This window comes from Diplotaxodon limnothrissa, linkage group LG18, assembly GCF_057381915.1.
Source record: "Diplotaxodon limnothrissa isolate DT_005_m linkage group LG18, D_limnothrissa_male_GT1.1, whole genome shotgun sequence".
In the NCBI taxonomy this organism is placed as follows: domain Eukaryota; kingdom Metazoa; phylum Chordata; class Actinopteri; order Cichliformes; family Cichlidae; genus Diplotaxodon; species Diplotaxodon limnothrissa.
In genome coordinates, this window is record NC_140613.1 from 390,225 (window position 1) to 409,187 (window position 18,963).

General features: G+C 50.6%; 2 protein-coding genes across 3 annotated transcripts; one reads left to right on the forward strand and one right to left on the reverse strand.

The window, feature by feature from the left end:
• Positions 1-47: 47 nt before the first annotated feature.
• On the reverse strand, positions 48-13,084 carry ubtfl (upstream binding transcription factor, like). Of its 2 annotated transcripts, none has more exons than XM_085377394.1 (20): positions 12,973-13,084; positions 9,854-9,948; positions 9,336-9,511; positions 9,157-9,240; positions 8,925-9,080; positions 8,772-8,836; positions 8,572-8,692; positions 7,386-7,496; positions 7,060-7,187; positions 4,498-4,639; positions 4,389-4,430; positions 3,903-4,016; positions 3,603-3,767; positions 3,416-3,526; positions 1,514-1,593; positions 1,221-1,410; positions 1,073-1,120; positions 870-1,007; positions 677-778; positions 48-458 (listed from the first exon to the last, which is right to left on the reverse strand). In XM_085377394.1, the coding sequence occupies exons 1-20, from the start codon at positions 13,068-13,070 to the stop codon at positions 384-386; spliced, it is 2,241 nt and encodes a 746-aa protein (XP_085233520.1). In that variant the 5' UTR covers positions 13,071-13,084; the 3' UTR covers positions 48-383. The 2 variants fall into 2 exon arrangements, with proteins under 2 accessions (XP_085233520.1, XP_085233519.1); XM_085377393.1 differs by lacking the exon at positions 12,973-13,084 and adding an exon at positions 11,821-12,249.
• A 1,106-nt stretch (positions 13,085-14,190) lies between these two features.
• tmub1 (transmembrane and ubiquitin-like domain containing 1) lies at positions 14,191-16,674 on the forward strand. The gene is made up of 3 exons (XM_085377504.1): positions 14,191-14,281; positions 15,179-15,671; positions 15,786-16,674. Exons 2-3 carry the CDS (start codon positions 15,208-15,210, stop codon positions 16,135-16,137), a joined length of 816 nt encoding a protein of 271 aa, XP_085233630.1. The 5' UTR covers positions 14,191-14,281; positions 15,179-15,207; the 3' UTR covers positions 16,138-16,674.
• The last annotated feature ends 2,289 nt before the right edge of the window (positions 16,675-18,963 follow it).

Consider the following 18,963-nt stretch of genomic DNA (forward strand, 5'->3'; position numbering starts at 1 on the left):
TGTGGTCACATGACAAAACGACACCAGAGATGAGAAAAAAGTGCATTTATTAATAATTTGAGGTGGGCGGCTGAACCCTGAACTGCTGCTCATTGCGCCCCCACCTGCCAAACTGTACAAACCCCGCCCCCTGCCCTGCCTTCACCATTTTGTGAAAAGGACACTTGAGAGCCCACCTGAGCTTTGCTCCGCCCATCTGCTAAAAACCAACACACACTCGATAAAAAACAAACACGAGTAACAAAAGGCTCCGCCCTCTTCAGAGGAAGGCGGGAGGGGCCGGTGCCGCATAACATCCTCTCATTGGTCTGCCAGGATGATTGGTCTGTGAGGAGGTGTGGCCTGCACAGCCTGTCCTCTCCAATGAGGAGGAAAGGGTGGAGCTAGTCTGTGTCGGAGTCACTGGATTCCTCAGAGGAGCTCTGGTCTTCATCGTCCTCGTCTTCCTCATCATCGTTCTGAGAAAGAACAGGAAGTGGTCACAAAACAGGAAGTTCTATATCCTGCAACACATGAAGGGACGGACGGATGAAAAGGGCCCCGCCCACAAGGTCATTTATCAATATTTATATAAAAATGTACTTTCAAATAAAACAAGATATTGTCTCTGCTGGACTGGTGATGAACACCGTGGTCAGTCAGCCTTCACTCGTGTCTCCATGAACACGTGACTGACCTCATCGTCATCGCTGTCTGTGCTTCCTGACGTCTCGTCGTCTTCGTCAGAGTCCGATGACTCGCTCTTCTCCTCTTCCTCATCCGAGTCAGACATGTCCTGCTGGGATATGGACAGACCCTGTTCACCACCACAAACGGCACATGAAATTTAGCCCGGCCCCCAGCCTTTCTGACTAAGTAGCTGTCGTTACCTTGGCTCGGTACGCCATCGCCCTCTTGCTCACCGCCACTCCGGGTGTCGCAGCTCTTGAGCTTCCCGCCTTCCCCTTCGCAGTCACGCGGACTTTAGCTGCGGGGCTGCTGCGAACTTTGGCGGTGCTGCGACGTTTCTAAACAAACAAACAAAGGTTAGCGCTGTAACGCACGGACAGGTGAGGCGGCGTGAGAGACTCACCGAAGACGAGATCTCCTTGTAGACGGCGCGGTCCTGAGGAGACAGAGACTGAGAAGGGAAACGGCACGTTAACGACCAGCAGGGGGCGACAAACCTTTTACTAATATTTCATTCATTTGTCAGCGGAGGCGGAGTCATCGTGCCTCACCTTGACCCAGGCCTCCAGCTCTGCCTTGTACTCCACCTGCTGCTCCTCTACCAGCTTCTTGTACTTGTCCTTCTGGCTCTGGCTCAGCTTCTGCCAGCGTTTCCCGATCTCCACCATCCGCTCCTTCAGGCTGAAGTGGTTCAGCTCGCCATTGGTCAGCAGCTCCTGGGAGAACATCTGGTAGCCGCTCCTATTGGACAGAGACAGCAGTGAAACAGAGCGAGGCGACCGTGACAACGCGGCTGACCGCCAATGTTTCAATAAAGGTTTTTGAATCGGGGGCACAGACTCACACTGGAGGCTTCTTCGGCTCTCCGTCAAACTTGGGCTTCCGCTGACCCCCCGCTGGAGTCCTCATCTCCAACAGCTCCCTCTGCAGGACACCCACAGTCAGTACTAGAGATGGACCGATCCGATATTACGTATCGGTATCGGTTAGATACTGACGTAAATTACTGGATCGGATATCGGAGAGAAATAAAAAATGTAATCGACCCATTAAATATCACAAAAGCACCTCACAAAACTTGCGACACGGAGTAACTCGGCTCATAACTGTAGCACGTCAGAGCAGTGTGCATCACATGATAGAGCGGCTGTGTGTATTTGTAGCCTCGCTACCAAACCAGCATTTCATCTCTGAGGAAGTGATCCCAGAGAGAAGTAAAGCAAGTGTGCAAGTTCATCTCTGAATGTTTGTAAAGCATTCCAGCGTTACGTTTAACAGCCGATATATGGAGCGACTGCCTCTTGTTTGTTTTTGGCCCACTTTGAGCCAGAAAGAGGAAACCAGCGGCTGAACAACAGCAGCAGGTTTAAGCTTGATCAGCTGTTGTTAGAATGTATTTAATATTACTTTCTACTCCAGGATCTTTTTCTACAGCTGACGTAACTGTGCAGGGGCGGATCTAGCAAAGTTTAGCCAGGGGGGCCGATAGGGCATGAACAGGGAAAAGGGGGCACAAAGACATACTTTTCTTTCTTATTCTCATTTAAAATGTCGAGCTTTTAATAAATAATTATCTGAATCTGACACCCAAAGTTTTAATCTGATGTAAAATGTATAGAAGTCCATTACTGTATATAGTAACTGTTAAGTCTAATATACCCTAGTAAGCTGTAGTACTTTTTCCATCTGTGCAGTCTGCAGCTGTAACCCTAACCCTGTAGAAGAAAGATGTTGAATCTATTTAATTACTCTTGAAAAATAATTTAATTCTGTGCATTTTTTTTTTTCACACTGCATCAAATTAAAGTTGATTACGTCGATTAAGCATCATGAGGTGGAGGGTGGGGTGGGGGTTCCCTTTTTTTATTTATTTTTTTCTGGGAGTTTGCACTGTTGCTGCAGTTGCTTACTCTTTAAAACACCAGAGTAGGGAGGATGCTGCAGGTTTAAGTTTATTAGATTGATCAGTTTTGCTGAACTATGAAATGTTTTGGCTGCAGTGCATTTTTTGCATACAAGTGTAACAGAATAGCTTCAGTGTTGTTTAGTTTGTTTGTTTTTAACTTGAGTATGAACTCATACAAAATGCAGCAAGATATTAAAAAACACTATATCGGATTCATATCGGTATCGGCCGATATCCAAATTTAAGTATATCGGTATCGGACATAAAAAAGTGGTATCGTGCCATCTCTAGTCAGTACAACAAAACACAGCAGGGGGAGGAGCTAGACACAAAGAAGGGCACTAACTAGGGGAGCAAAGAGGGTGGAGCCATAACCAAACAGGAGTCATGTGAATGTAAAAGCAGCTGTTGTTGACATGCTAGCAGCTGCACTGACTGCAACTGGAAACCAGTGACAGGGAGCTAGAAGGTACAGGAGGAGGAACAGTAGTCCCAGTGGCAACGAGAGGAGGAGGGTGTAATTACCGTGGCGAGGAACCCACGGTAATTACACCAAACATCTGATTGTTGGGTTTTGATTGTAGGGCCAACCCAATCCGAAGCGCCCTGAGGAGACTGTTGTTGTCATTTGGTGCTGTATAAATAAAACTGAATTGAATTGAAGACACCGTGAGCTAACAGCTAAAGTAGCATGAACCCCCCGCGCTCCCACCCAAAATGGCCCCCTCTCTAACGCGGTACGTTAGCAGTGCGTTACTTTGTTTCTTCTTCGGATACATTTTCCTCTAAAGAAAGGGGGAGAAAAAACTTCCCGTTTGGTGGCGGATATCAGCGCCGAACCTCGTAACGTTTCTGGTCTTCTGCCGCCTTCTTGATCCACAGAATCTTCTCCTTCTTCTCCATCGAGTTCCACGCCATGTCCATCGCTGCCTGGGCCTTCCTGCGGTCACTCTGTGGGTTGTGTCACATGACACTCAGTGACGGTACGGAGAGTTTTTACCTGCCATTTACTGCACGCGCTCCTTACTCTGTATTTAGCCAGGTAGTCGCCAATCACGCTATGCTGCCACATCTCCGCCGCCGTCTTTGGTGTCTCTGGAAGCTTTGCTGCTGCCGTCTTTTTCCCATCCCGTCTTTCTTTTGGCGGTCCAGCAGGGACCCACGGCTCAGACTCCGCCTCCCGACACCGCTCCTATTTAAAGAACACAAAAATGTGTTCAGACAGTTTCTGGTGATGTTGCAGATGGCGCCGGCTCGGCAGGTTGGTTACATCACCGTTCAGACTGAGCGCCCAATAAACAGGCAGTAAAAGAAGAGCCAGGCGCACCTTGACTGATGGAGACTTGGCTCTGTGGGGGCTTGAGGCCACGCCTGCACCCAATTTGGCCCCACCCATTTTCTCCTCAGTCATGACTCTGTCACGTTCCTCCTCTGGAAGACTCTGAGAAAGAAGCAGAGGTTACTTCCTGTTTCCTGTAGTTTAAGCAGCAGCTCTGGAGCCTCAGTGGACAGGATCAAACATGACAGCCAATCACAACGTGCCTTATTATTGTACGATCTACTGTACAAATTAAAGCGCCTCGAGGCGACTGCTGTATAAATAAAAGTGAATTGAATTGAGGACCATCTGTTGTATGAAACAAGTAGTTTTAAAAGCTAGCTAGTTAGCCAATCAGCCTGCACTGTCACAGTTAGACCCCGCCCCATCCCGTTAATTCCAACCATGAAGGTGAAAGTGTAAATACAGCCCCGCCCATCGCTGTCCTGTCTGTGGGCGTTTCCTCTCGCTCTTCAAGGCGCTCTGAGGTCTTACCTCCAGGAAGCGCTGCAGGTCGATGTCATACTGCTTCTTTTTCTGTGGAGACAAAGTTGAGGTTAGAGAGAGGTCAGAGGTCGGAGGTCAGAGCGGTGCCGTCGCTCACCTGCTCGCAGCGTTTCTGGAACATGTCCTTCTCCTTCTGCGTCATCATCTTCCACTGTTTGCTGCACAGCACCATGCGCTCCGTGCTCGGCACGTCCTTCATGTTCACCATCAGCTCAGCGCAGTACAGCGAGTACCCATTACTGCGAAACACAGGTACAACACGCAATACAGCGAGTACCCATTACTGCAAAACACAGGTACAACACGCAGTACAGCGAGTACCCATTACTGCGAAACACAGGTACAACACGCAGTACAGCGAGTACCCGTTACTGCGAAACACAGGTACAACACGCAGTACAGCGAGTACCCATTACTGCAAAACACAGGTACAACACGCAGTACAGCGAGTACCCATTACTGCGAAACACAGGTACAACACGCAGTACAGCGAGTACCCATTACTGCGAAACACAGGTACAACACGCAGTACAGCGAGTACCCATTACTGCGAAACACAGGTACAACACGCAGTACAGCGAGTACCCATTACTGCAAAACACAGGTACAACACGCAGTACAGTGAGTCTGGGATTGGTGGTTGCCAGGATGACGGAGTCAGGCTCCACCCCTTAGGTCCAGTCAAAGGAATTGTTCACGCTTCAGCACACGGACACACTTTTATGTTTCATGCACGGAGTCCTGACCTCCAGCACAGGACATCTGACCTCACGATGCTCTTCTGGAAGAACGGTCACAAATTCCCACAAACACTCCTAAACCTGTGGAAATCCTTCCAGAGGTGCAGCTGTTACAGCTGCAGCGGGCCGACATCATGTTACACTCACGCTCTGCCGTCAGGAGGTCAGGTGACGTTACCTGATGTCACCTGACCTCCTGACTTCTAAAACCGGTTTATCGGTTATACTGTAAATTGTGCTGAGTGAGATAATAAGACACAGAAGGCGTCACTCTGACCAACATGTAGCGTTTACACAGCTTTTGATGCGAGCCACAGAAAGTGAGCTGAGACTGATGCGCACTGTGACTAGATAACAGCTGAACCAATCAGAGAAGAGAGAGGACAGGACGCACCTGTGAGGACGCTGTGATGAACATTTCACTTATTCAAACAAACGCTCTTCCTTTGCTGCAGCTGTTCACTGTAACGGCAAACAGGAGCTTTCTTCTTCTACTACTGAGAGGGAAGCTGGAGGGAGCCGGAGTAGGCAAACAGCTGCCTGCATGGACCATCGACTACCTTACCAACAGACCACAGTATGTGAGGCTCCATGACTGTGTGTCCGAGGTGGTAATCACGGGGGCGCCACAGGGCACGGTTCACCTTTCCTGTTCAGCCTTCACATTTCAGACTTCGGACGATTGCCATCTACAGAAGTTCTCAGATGATACAGCCATCATTGGATGCGTATCAGACGGGAATGATCAGGAATACAGGGAGGTCATCAGTGACTTTGTTGGCTGGTGTGAGACCAACGTACTCCAAATCAACGCCGGCAAGACAAAGGAGATGATCAGAGACTTCAGGAGGAAGTCACCCCTACAACACCGGTGAACATCCAAGGGAAAGACACTGAGATAGTGGACTCTTATAAGTACCTGGGTGTTCACCTCAACAAGAAACTGGACTGGACAACAAATACAGACGTCCTGTATAAGAAGGGCCAGAGTCGACTCCACCTGCTGAGGAGACCGAGGTCCTTCGCAGTCTGCAGGACTCTGTTAAGGACATACTATGACACTGTGGTAGCATCTGCCCTTTTCTATGCAGTGGCCTGCTGGGGGAGTGGATGCACGGACAGGGACAGGAGCAGGATTGACAAACTGGTGCGGAGGTCTGGCTCCGTGCTGGGATGCCCCCTGGAGTCTGTGGAGGTGGTTGGTGAGGGGAGGATGTTAGTAAAGCTGACATCCATCATGAACAACCCACATCACCCACTGCATGAGTCTGTGAGTGGGCTGAGCAGCTCCTTTAGTCAGAGACTGAAACACAGGAAGCTGCAGGAAGGAGCGCTTTCACAGATCATTCATCCCAACAGCAGTTAGACTCTATAACTCCTCAATCACGATGTCATGAGTCACTGGACACTGTGAACATCCACGGTCACCACTTCATGCATAATGGACCCTCCATGTGTACGGACATGTGCAGGTATATATGTATGTATGTGTGTGTGTGTACATGTCTATAAACAGGAATAGTAGTGGTACAATAGTTATGTCAATCTATATAGTTTATGTCTTCCATATTTCCAACCATATCCATAATCACATACTGTGTGTGCTACCATTGTATGTAGTGTATTATCTTACTTTTTTCATTGATTGCACTTATTTGTATTGTTGTATTTCCTTCATGTATCTGTACCTGAGCTGAGGTGACGCAAAAATTTCCCCGTCGTGGGATCAATAAAGTCTTATCTTATCTTACAGTAATGAAACCTTTGATCTCAGCCTGAATCATCTGAATAAAATAATAAATGTCGTCTTTTGTCAAAGCTTTAAAAATGAGAAAGTTGGACATGTGAACTTCTGAGGGACGCGACCTCTCGGCCGTAGCTGCGGCAGGGTTAGCGTGAACATGTCAGCGCAGACTCACGGGGGAGGTTTGGTCGGCCGCCCGTCGAACTTGTCTTTCAGCTGTCTCTCGGCTTTGGTGAGGACGGAGCGCACGTGATCGTCCGAGTTCACGTCTGGATGAGCTTCCAGGTACACCCTCATGCTGTCCTAAAACAGGAAGTGCAGTCGTGAGACCCGGCGGTGAGACTTTCGGTTTCAGCCCAGATCATCATCACATCGCCCACACGTCCCAGAAGCTGTTACAAACACCGGAGCTGGTGTCGGCTCGCTTCCAGGACTCGTGTCGTGATGATGGTTCAGGTGAAACGCTGAGGCCGAAGCGCCTGCTTCCCGTCTCTCTGGTACCTCGTAATCTTTTTGGAGCTCCAGCGCCTTGCTGATCCACTTCAGTCTCCTCTTGTCGGACAGCTGGGACCACTGTCTCCTCAGAGCATCCTTCAGCTCCTTTTGACTCACCTGAAACAGAAACACAGTCGTGAGGATGCAGAGACGGGTCCTGACAACGCTCTGGGCCTCGAACCGGCAGCAGGTCTACGAGCTACCGCCGTGAAACTCTCCGCAGACGCCATGACAACACGTGAAATCAGAGCACCGAGGAGCCGAAATGAAGTTTTGTATGATCACGAGCAGGACGCCTCCTGCGGGGACAAAGGAGCTGCCTACACGGCAGGCGTGATTCTGGCCCGTCTATGAACTCTGACCTTTTCTTCTTTCCATAGTTTCAGGTGGATTCGGCTCAGCTGATTGGCTGGGCCACCTCTAGAAGACTCTCGGAGAACTCGTCTGTCTGAACCCTTGAGAGGAGCACGTGATGGTTTCAGCCGTCATGAGACGTTTCCATGGTGATGACTCACCTTCCTGTTGGGACCGAACCAGCCGATGCGCGCGGAGCGGCAGGACGCCGCACGTCTCTGCACCTGCCTGGCTTCATGCGCCCTTTTCTCATCATCACACAAAACTTCATTCATGGACGTGCGGGTTGGACGTGTTACCTAAGGTTGACTATATCGACCATCGCCGATGGGCGGAGCCTTTCACCGGTTGTTTTTACAACAGCGATGTGTTTATGTGCACCGGTCTGTGAAGCTAAGAGAAGCAGTCAACGCAAACAATCATAGCGCCGTTTGAACGGCGGCGACTCGTTTGCTCCGAGCTCAGAAAAGACTAACATGTGATTTCAAACGGCCACGCTGGTCTCAGTGGCTGCTTTGTCCACTCGGTGTTTATCTTTGCACACTCGACCCAAGGATGATCAAACAGTGTCTATATTCACACTGGAACTAAAGGAGGTCGAATATTCCCTCCAAACATAACGCGTGCACAATTCTGTCGCTCCGCCCATCTAAAAGTCTGTGCGTTTGGTCTGTTTCACATACGGCCCAACGACATCTCCTTTAGGAACACGTTTGCTTGTTTTACCTGCTGCGCGGTGGTTTGCGCGGAGCGGTCGAGCCCTCCGATTGGACCGGTGCAGAGCTGCTGCGGCTGCACCGGCGGCACAAAGACATGCATGTGTGTGCTGAGCGCGTACCTCAGGGTGCAGCTTCATGTAGGTCTTCTTCTCGTGGTTGTACCACAGCTGTTGGGGGGTTTTGGGTTTCTCCGGCAGGTCCGACTTCTTCCTCTCCTCGATCAGCTCGGGGTGCTCCTCCCTGCGATCAGCTGACATTAGCCATGTGTGCGCCAACACCGTGACCAACACTGCTACATGTAACAGGAAGTAGAACTCACTTGAATCGAGCCATGTTCTTCTCGAAGTCTTCTTTCTCACGCTGGAACTCTGTGATGTACTTTTGCTGCGGAAGGACAAACAAACATGTGTTTGGTTTTTCGGGACTCGAACACGGACACAACTGCGACCTCGGGTTGTGCTGCTGAGCGCACCTTCTTCTTGTCGGGCAGCTCCTTGTACTTCTTGGACAGGATCTTGGTGAGGTCCAGGTTGCTCATCTCTGGATGGATTTTGGCGTATTTGGCTCGTTTCTCCATAAAGAAGCGAAAGTATGGCGTCAGAGGCTTCTTTGGGAAATCTGGGTGAGTCTGCACACGAGAGAGGTCAAAGGTCACAGGTGAACCAGCACATGTCCCAGCAGGTTCTGGCTCCAGAAGGCCTCACCTTCAGTTTCTTGCCTTTATACGGGTTCTTCACGAACTCGATGGCGTCCACGATGAGCTCCGTCATTGTTCGGTACTTCCTGACCTGAAACACAGACTCAGGTCAGTTGAACCGTCAAAACCGAAAAGCTTTAAATCAACACAGCGATGGCTCAGAGGCGTGGTCTTTGGCCAGCGTACCTCAGACGAGACTTTCTGCCACTTCTGGCGACACATCTCGCCGGTGAAGCCGCCAAAACAAACTTTCTCCCAATCAAAGTGCGACTCGGTGGTTTTGTACTTCATGGCGTCTCCGTCAGGCAACACGGTGCGAATCCTCTCCAGCAGAGTCAGACAGTCCTCCTTACTCCAGTCATCTGAGCAGGGAGACAGCGGTCAGGGCAGGGCCGGCGAGGGCGCGTGCCCCACGGCCGAACGTCACAGAAAAACACGTTCGTACGTTTTCACAAAAATCGCCACAATGGTCGTCTGTGAGGACGAAGGTGCACACGGGTGTAACGCTGCAAACACGCAGCTTCAGGCAAACCGACAGTCTGCCCCCCGTCACATCTGAACGCTCACTGGAAGCACTTACACGCTCATTCCAAGTGTCATCAACTTCCTGTGTGGACGCTGCTTTAGCAGAGTTCCCGCGGGCCTACATGAACTGACAGGCGAGTACCTGAACACCTGACAGCGCTAACAGCAGGTCGGCTTACCTGGTTCAGTCTTGACCCTGGCGCTCTGAGCCGTGGAGACGCTGCTGCTGCCGTTCATCCTGCAGTGACCGACGGAGGAGGCTCCGCCCCTCCCTCTGAAACACAAAATCAAACAGGTTTACTGCGGCAGGAAGTGCTCACGTGACCATCAGTACGGCTCAGCTTGTGTACTTCCTGTTTCTGCCGGTGTGGGGCAGCGCCGAGGCCAACAACACCTGATCCAATGCCCTGTTCTGGCTCCACAGGGGACGCTCTCGAGCTCATCCTTTAGCCGAGCGAAACCAGCCCGACTGCAAGAGGCGTCGTCTGAAACGGGCGCCGTGACAGAGGACGCCCTGTCCTAAATCCTAAATCACTAAAGGACCAATGTGGGTGTTTTAAATCAGTGTCAGGTGAGAAAGGCTGCAGGAGCAAAGGGGGCTGGATTTAATGTGACCGTGTTTTTACGGCGCCCCCTGCTGACCTGCGCAGCGTTTTCACACGTTTGGCTCTCTGTAGCTCAGAGGAGGCGGGCTTTTGGGGGGGGAGTCACTCGCCTGTGACACGGCTAGAAGTAAGTGGAGCGTGAGTCACTGAGCAGAATATGTCGCCTGATCACCTGACACGTCACCTGATCCCTGCTGCCCCGCTGTAGGCTAACACGTTGAAGGTCAGTGACATCACCTGTTACTGTATAGAATGTACCAGGTGTATTTATAGAGGATGACAGCTGGCCGCCACCACACTTTCACACCTTCATCTTCTCACTGCCCAATCAGCTTGCAGCTCACACCATGGCGGCCCAACAGTATGCGAACTTCCTGAAGGCTTCTTTTCATTTACAGAAATCAATCTGAGCGTGCCCAGAAACGAGATTCTGCACACGCAGTGAGGACACTGTGTTTAAGAGTCCTCCAGGTGTGGCATGCAGAAAGGCTCCAGAGCGCCACCCTGAGTGATAAAAACGTCAATGCACACTTTAAGGTCTGTGTATGAAGCCACGCCCCCACACCTGGGCACCATCACCTGTAGTCTGATTCTTCCAAAGATGCAGCTGCTCTTCGGAGTTCACACATCTGTGGCGCCATGGCGGATTCTGATCCTTCGCCACTGGACAAAAAATGATGACTGAGGGGTCTGCAGCTGCCTGCACAGGTGTGATCAGAGTGCACACCCACTCACAGTCACAGCACCAGCTACAGGGCACAGAATAGCCAATCAGAATGTTTCACCTGCAGCAGCTTCACTGTGAGGGTGCCCACCTGTGTGCACCACAGGCATCGTTTGAATGACCTCAGACTGACGTGCACCTCAACTGTCCTCACCTGGCTGAGCATTAAACTCACGTGACATCACCACACCAGTGTAACCACAGAGGTAACCGGAAACAGTGTGTGTTTGGTGACATTGCTGATGATCGATTCTCAGACAGGAGCTGATCTCTCACACACACCGGTGCCATTCTGCAGACGGTCCCCGGGTTCTGGGTCCGGACGGCCGGGGAGCTGGGCTCGGCCCGGTAAGCTCTCCGGACCGCCAGCGTCTAGCTGCCCGGTAATGGCGTCCATCCTCCGGCAGGAGTCAGCACGTAGCTTCCGCTGCCACGAACCGCCGAACCGAGCGCGAAGGTTTCCCGGTGAAACCTGTCTGAGCGACGCGGAGACCAAACCGGAACAAACCGGATGAAACCGGATAAAAGACCCGAGCTAAAGTCTCCGGACGGCACACGTGGAGCGTTTAACGGCTTTAATCCGACAAAATGATGACACGTAAAAAGGTCGAGCTCGAGTCTACCCGCGGTGCAGGAGCACCAGAACCCCCGAACCGCCGAACCCTTTACCCGCAGAACCGGAGCTTTGTGCGGGCGGGACGGGCTGCAGCTGCCCCACAAGCCTCCGCTGCAAAGCCGCCATGAATGTTGTGGCGACTCGGGGACGAGCGAGCAGAAAAACCCAGAAATGCGTTTAAAATCGGAACCTGGCGCTTACCTGCTGGTTCGGACAGAAAGCCGGGGTGATTCTGCACGGCACCGTGCCGGTTCGGCTGCTTTCGGAACCGTGGAAGTGTGTTTTTTTCAGCCGTAAACCCCGGGGAGTCAGGTCGAAACGAATCCGACAAAAGGAGCGTCTAGTCCGGTATGAAACTCCGCCCAGCGCCGCAGGGGGAGGAACTCCGGGGGAAAACATGAGGACAAAGGCGGAGGATGAAACCAGAGACAGCGGCCACAGCGGCAGCCAGCCCCGCGGAGCCGCAGCACACGCACTCTTTAACGGACGCTATTTTACATTTACGCCGTTTTCACTCAAACCCAACTGCGACTGCGTGGTCCGAGCCCTCTCCGCCACCCTCTCCGGGTCCAGATGCTGAACCGGTGGGAGGCCCGGGGACCGCCGGCTGGCCCCGGCAGAGATGCGGCCGGGGGCCCGCGGAGCACAGCGGATGCTCCGAGAGGAAACCGTCGGTGCTGCCAGCAGCTCAGGGCTCCCTCCACAGCCCGGCGCGGTGCTGATCGCGGGTTGAGAGGCGGCAGAGGAGCCCGCTAAGAGCAGCCGAGTCCCCGTGATCAGTGAGGTCATCATCTGAATCCGCACCTGCCGCAGGTGGGGTGAGGTGGTTCTGCTGTTTGTCCTAATAAACTTTTTTTATTTAGAATAAAAACAGCCTTTATTTTGAGTTCTTGTGACTTTAATTCTGGAGTAAACTCGGAGGACCCTGCCACCTGAGGTGAGGACAGGTGCACTGGGCCTCACCTGTGGGACTCTCAGAGGTCTGAGCTGGGGTCCGGGTTCTGGTGGACTGTGGAGCCCTCACAAACACAGCCAGTGGCCCCTGAGCGCCACTGCTGGCCCGGATGTTCAGCACGTTAAAGCGACAGTGTTGGGGTAATGACGTCATCCTGACTAACAGCGCGTGCAGCAGCCTCTCTAACTTTGAAGGGTCAGGCTGTGCACGTGGACACCCCAGGATGAGCCACCAATCAGCTGATCAGGTGTCTGCAGCTGTCAGAGCCTCAACATCCTCAAGAGGAAACACTGCAGACTGATCGATCGGCTCACTGACCGATCAACTGGTTGATTGAGCGGACCCACAAAGTTGAAACTCACATATTTCACAGGACTTTGTGCAGAATTTACACTCACAGCCACTTTATTAGGTACACCTCCTCCTCACAGCTGCTTCGTCTGCTCCCTGGGGCCCGGAAACACCGGTCTCCTAAATCATCATTCTGATGCTTCATTTGAACCTCAGCGGCTCCTCTTCATCACCCTTCATAATCCTGCTACCCTGTGATTGGCTGGTGAGATATCTGAGTTGAACAGATGCACCTAATAAAGTGACTGTAAATAAAATTAGTGTATTGTATTCATGCATCTTAATATATGTTTGTATTTAGTGTGTTTGAACATCGTTAGCTTCATAGCATAAGTGCCTAAGTCATTGACTTAGTCAAATGACTTAGGCACTTATGCTATGAAGCTAACGACATGTTTCTGTGGGTGAAGTGAACCTCTTGCTGTTAAATCTGCTTGTCTTCTCTCTCACACAGACACACAGGCACTCCTAAAGCTTAATCACCAACAGCATCATGCTCTTATTTTGAAATGTGGCAGCAGGTCATGGTCAGGGTTCCTTCTTAGTACCTGAGCCTGTCACACAGCAGCGTCACGCAGGTGATGCTGATTGGATAATCTGGCTGCGAGCTCAGTTGAGCACCAGTCAGACTTCCTGTGTGTCAGCTGTCGTTCGGAAGCTTATTTTGGTCACTTTTTGTTTTGTTTCATTTATTAAAAACTTTATTCGGATCTGATCTCGAACTTGTTTCTTCTTCTTTGCTTTTTGTTCTGTACCGTTTGAAACTGTTACACTGCTTGTTTCTTTCTTCTGGTTACGTCATAAGGATAATCGCGACCAACAGAAATATGCATGCGCAGCCTCCACTGGAGGGTGATGGTTTTACAAAACCAAAGGAAAACAGGAGAGAGGAGACTGTTATATCCTGACTTAGATTTGGGCATGCTGGTTTGAACAGCACGTTGTTTTTAATGAGAAAACACTGCACAGGGGAGCGTGACTGCACCAGAGAAGAAGAAACAATAGAACATGTTTTAGTGCATTGTCAGAAATATGCTCGGTGAGATGAAATTGAAACTGGACTTGGTTGATATAAGAACTGGCGAAGTTATCAGGTCATATTTTGTTTTTTAAGGCAGACTCGTTTGTCTGGGAGGATTTGATTCATTTTTGACATTCAGTTCACACTCCACACCAGTTGGTGGCGGTAATGTACCATTTTGCTATTTGCCAACTGCCAATAAACAATATAAAGAAGAAGAAGGATCCGCTGGGTCCACCGCGGAGCACAGCAGTAGAAGAAGAAGCGGCAGCAGGAAGTGATGCGGCTGTTAGCCTGCAGGCTAACGGGGAGGACATGAAGCTCCTGGACTGAACGTGAGTGACCGTCGACTCCTCGCGTCTCTGCGGAGACTCAGACTATGGGTCAGTGGCTCCCTGGGAGCGCGAATCTTAGCGTAGCGGTTAGCTGTTAGCTCGGACTTTAGCGGAGCTGATTCAGGTGCGCCCGGGTGGCTCAAATGCCCGGATCTTCCGGTGAAACGCAACCAACAACTGGTGCCGTAACAAGGCCGCGGAGATAGGTGAGCAAATACCTGAGCAGAGAGCGTCAAAAATACACTTGATTAACAACCGGATCAATCATGGATAGATACCTGCTGACGGCACACAGGAAACCGGAAGTTAGCGTTGTGTAATGGCTTTTCATTCCACTGGTTGGACAGCCATGCAGGAAGTGACGTGCGAACCGTCAGGGGAGCTTTTCCTCTGAGTGTGTTTCCCCAAGATAAAGTCCCAGAGGTCACCCTGTGGTATGTGTAGTGGGGGGACAGGATGCTTGCTCTGATTGGACTAAACTGGGCGCAGGTGTAATGTAGAGGCGGAACTTTGACGTTTGCTGGGATTTTATCACGTTACAGGTGATCAGCTGCAGGTGTCCTGCAGATGTCCTGCAGATGTTCAGACGTTGGTTTCGCTCGTGTGTCTGAGCCGTCAGCTCGCTTTGAGTTAGGAAGTAACTCTGTCGACCTGAGAGAGGAGCTCACCTGCTCGTAGTACTCTCACAGTATTGTATGTATCACCACACAGTACTGCGATACTGTCGTGTGACATTGGAGCTGTGGGACACCTGCCCCTAAAGGTTTTTTTTTTCTTTCTTTCCCTAGTTCTTAAAAAGCTTCAGTCATGCTGGAGTGAAAGGACAAGTGAGGGGTTCTCAGGTAAACAAGAAGTGTGTGTATATACCTGAAGCTAAGCTCCGCCCTCTCCCTACAGGTGTGTGAGCTGTGCTGACCTTGGCGGCGATGGCGCTGATCGAAGGTGTCGGTGATGAGGTGACGCTGCTGTTCGCCGCTCTGCTGCTGCTAACGGTGCTGCTGCTCGCCTGGATCTCCACCCGCACATCCGAGCCCCCTGAACACCTGTTCACAGGCTCCTCCCCTTTACAGAGGCCTGGGCAAGCCCAGCAGGACACGCCCTTTTCATCCACCGCCGCCTCCTCATCCTCGTCCCCCTACCCACCATCCTCAACCTCCACGTTCTCCATGTCCTCGTCCTCACCTTCCTCCTCTGTGAACGACAGCTTCCTGACAGAGGCTCCCCCCACACTAGAGGATGGACAGGTGGGAGGGGACGGGGTGAGGCTCAGAGGAGGAGACGGGGAGGGCGCAGCGTCTCAGCGGAATATGGTGGTCAGACTCAAGTTCCTCAACGACACGGAGAGGATGGCGCAGGTCCAACCGCAGGACACCGTCGGGTACATCAAGAGGTACGAGTACTGCATGTAATACTGCATAGTAGAGGAGTTTCGGTAAACCTGAAGCTCCTCCTCCTGGCTGTGCTTTTGGACCCGTTTGCTGACCTCTGACCTCTGACCCTGCAGGACCTACTTTGCGGGGCAGGAGCATCAGGTGCGTCTCATCTATCAGGGCCAGCTGCTGCAAGACGACGCGCAGACACTCGCCTCGCTGAACCTCGCTCATAACTGCGTGCTGCATTGCCACATCTCGCAGCACGCGGCGCGGGGGGCGGCGGGGGGCCAGCGGGCGGGAGACCAGGTGCGCGTGGCGCTGAACGTGGGCAGCCTGATGGTCCCACTGCTCGTGCTCATGCTGTCCGTGCTGTGGTACTGTCAGATCCAGTACCGCCAGTTCTTCACCGCCCCCGCCACCGCCTCGCTGGTCGGGGTCACCATCCTCCTCAGCCTGGTGGCCTTTGGCGTCTACCGTCGCTAGCCTCCCATGGGCCGGCGGGGGGTATGAGACGCTACCTGCAGTTAGTGTTTGTTTCTGTTGCCATGGAGACGTCGTGAGGACAGAGACTCTTATCATTAGATCACACGTTTATCTTCATCATCAGTGTGCCTCTTTGATTTCTGTGGGAGGCACAGACACACCTGTGTGTGTGTGTGTGTGTGTGTGTGTGTGTGTGTGTGTGTGTGTGTGTGAGAAAGTTTCAGCTTTTGGAGAAAATCTATTAAACCTTTAATTTATCCCGTGGTGTCTGAGTGTGTGTGTCACACCTATACAGGTGATTCTGAGGGTGGAGCTGCTGCAGTCACATGGCTGGTTGGCATCACCTGATTGGCTGGGCGGTCAGCGTTGGGGAATACAGATTTTTCCTTAGCGACAGGTGGTTGCTAAGCAGTCTCTAACCATCCAGGATCAGCTGATAATTGAGTCCATTTCCAGGGTGAAGATTATTATATGGGCTCTTATGTTTGACCTTTGACCCTCTGTGTAGCAGGAAGTGTGTAATGTTACAAAATAAAGTTGGATACAAAATGCTCAGAATGAAAGAAGTCATGTGACGACCTCAGACCTTTTCTATAATGTGATTGGTCGGAGCTGCTGCTTTGACATGTTCACAGGTCACGGCTCTGTAAATCCAGATCCTGACGACTTGAACCAAAGTCACGAGGAGACGACGGCGAAACCTCAAAACTGTCAAAGTCGCCGACGTCACATCAGCGGCACGAACTCCTCAAATACAACATGTCGAAGAAGACGGAGAGGTGCACAGTGTGGCCCAAAGTTAGGAGCAGGAAGACTGACCATCAGGTTATCAGGTCATTATCAAACCTACAAGCAAATATTAGAAATTCAGCTCCAGTTTGAATTTACTGTCAAAAACTTCAATCAGAGATCAGTAAGTGAAGAAATAACAGAAGTGAAGACGCACGTTTCTAAAATATAAACGATTGTTGTAATAAACCCGAGCCCACTCACAATGACAGACAGTATGAAACTAGATGAGTTACAGATCTTGGGTCTGGAGTTAAGAGGAGGAGAACAATGTGGTCCTGTGCACAGGTTCAAACAGCTGATGGTTGGTGGTGTAGCAACGCCACCTGCGCAGCTCGAGATTCTCGACTGATTCCTTCGTGTTCCTACAGTAGACTTCAGAGACACGTGTGAAGATCAAATAACCACCACAGAAGCTGATGCAGCGATTGGACGTCCTTCTAACAGAGCCCAGGCTGGACGGCCTCACAGGAGATTTCTACAAACGTTTCTGGGAACACATCAACGGCCTTTTACATCGAGTATCGGTAAGAATGTTTCAGACTTCCACGCTGCTGCCCACAATGAGACCCGGACTTATCGCCTCAATTCCAAAGCCCAACGAGGAGACTAAGAAACTCCGAATGTCTTCACTGCTCGTCTTTAGATAGCTCTGTCATGTCTCGTTTCAGAAACGCAGTCAGGTCTCTTCACAGGAGGATCGGTTCACAGTGACAGAGCAGTGCTGGATACAGGAAGCTGATAAAGACGATGGATTGTTACAAAGCCTTCGACTCAGCCTTGATAAAGTCCTTGAACACTTTTGGAGTTAAATTCAGAAACGTGATTTGTGTTTGTACCACATTATTAGCAGTTGTGTCGTTGTACCCGATGGTACCAACCCTAGCTTTAAAGCTAATGTTGGAATCTCTCCATATGGATTCATATTGGTCACCAAGATGTTGGCGATTCATCTTCAAAAGTTCAATGACATAAAAACATTTAATGTTTTAGCCACAGATATTATGATAAGTCAACGGATGACACAGCAATATTTTAAAAGATAAACTCCAAGATCCACTAACTATTGAAAAATTGCTGTCTCAGGCATCTGCACTACTACTATTGTCATTAGTACTATTAACATTACTATTATATCATCTGGTTTAACATTAAACGTTAGAGAATGTGAAGTCCTTGCTGTACCTGATGGAGCAGAAACAGATGTTTGTAACATTCCTGTTAACTCCAAAATGAGATATTTGGGAATCTCACAAAGGACCAAAAACAAAATCAGTCGTTGACGTGGCGAACAAACTGAACTCATGGCTTCAAAGAGATCGATCCATGGTGGGCAGAATTTATCCAACAAATATGGAAAGTTTATCCAGATGTATCTTCCTGACATGCTGCCATTCCAGACAAACGCTTCAGCCTCATTGCATGAAAAACGGCTGCTTGATCAAAGATGGTAAAGATGGAGGTTTGAAAGCCACAGACGTCCACAGCCTGAACGGGACCTCAAAAATAAACATCAAAGATGATGATCCTGGTACTCTGGTCCAAACGAGTTATTCAGTGGCCTGAACTTTCTCCTTATCACACTCTCCTATCTGTGAAACAGCTGCGGCTGTGACCCCGACACTGGTGCCACAGCTTCAGAGGTCAGAGTTCAAATCTATGCTTGCGCTCGCTCACCTGTGCACTGCACACACAGGTGAGATCGTACCTGACCAGCGCCTGTTCAGCCCGAGCTTCAACATTTACCTTCGTCACCGACCCGCACACAGATGATCACGGGGCTTTTATTTTGATCATTTGTTTGATATTTTGACATCAAACACCTGCACAGGTAAGCAGGCAGGAGGTCTGCAGGTGGAGTTCTGGAAGGCCAAGTGTGGGCATCAACACTGAAACACACAAACACGCCATGGATACAGCTGATCACATGACCTCTACAGTTTACAGGATAACTAATCAGATATCAATAACAGTGATGTCACCCGATCAATACGAGCTGATGGAGGCTCTTTCTTCTTTTCCTGAATGACTTTCTGT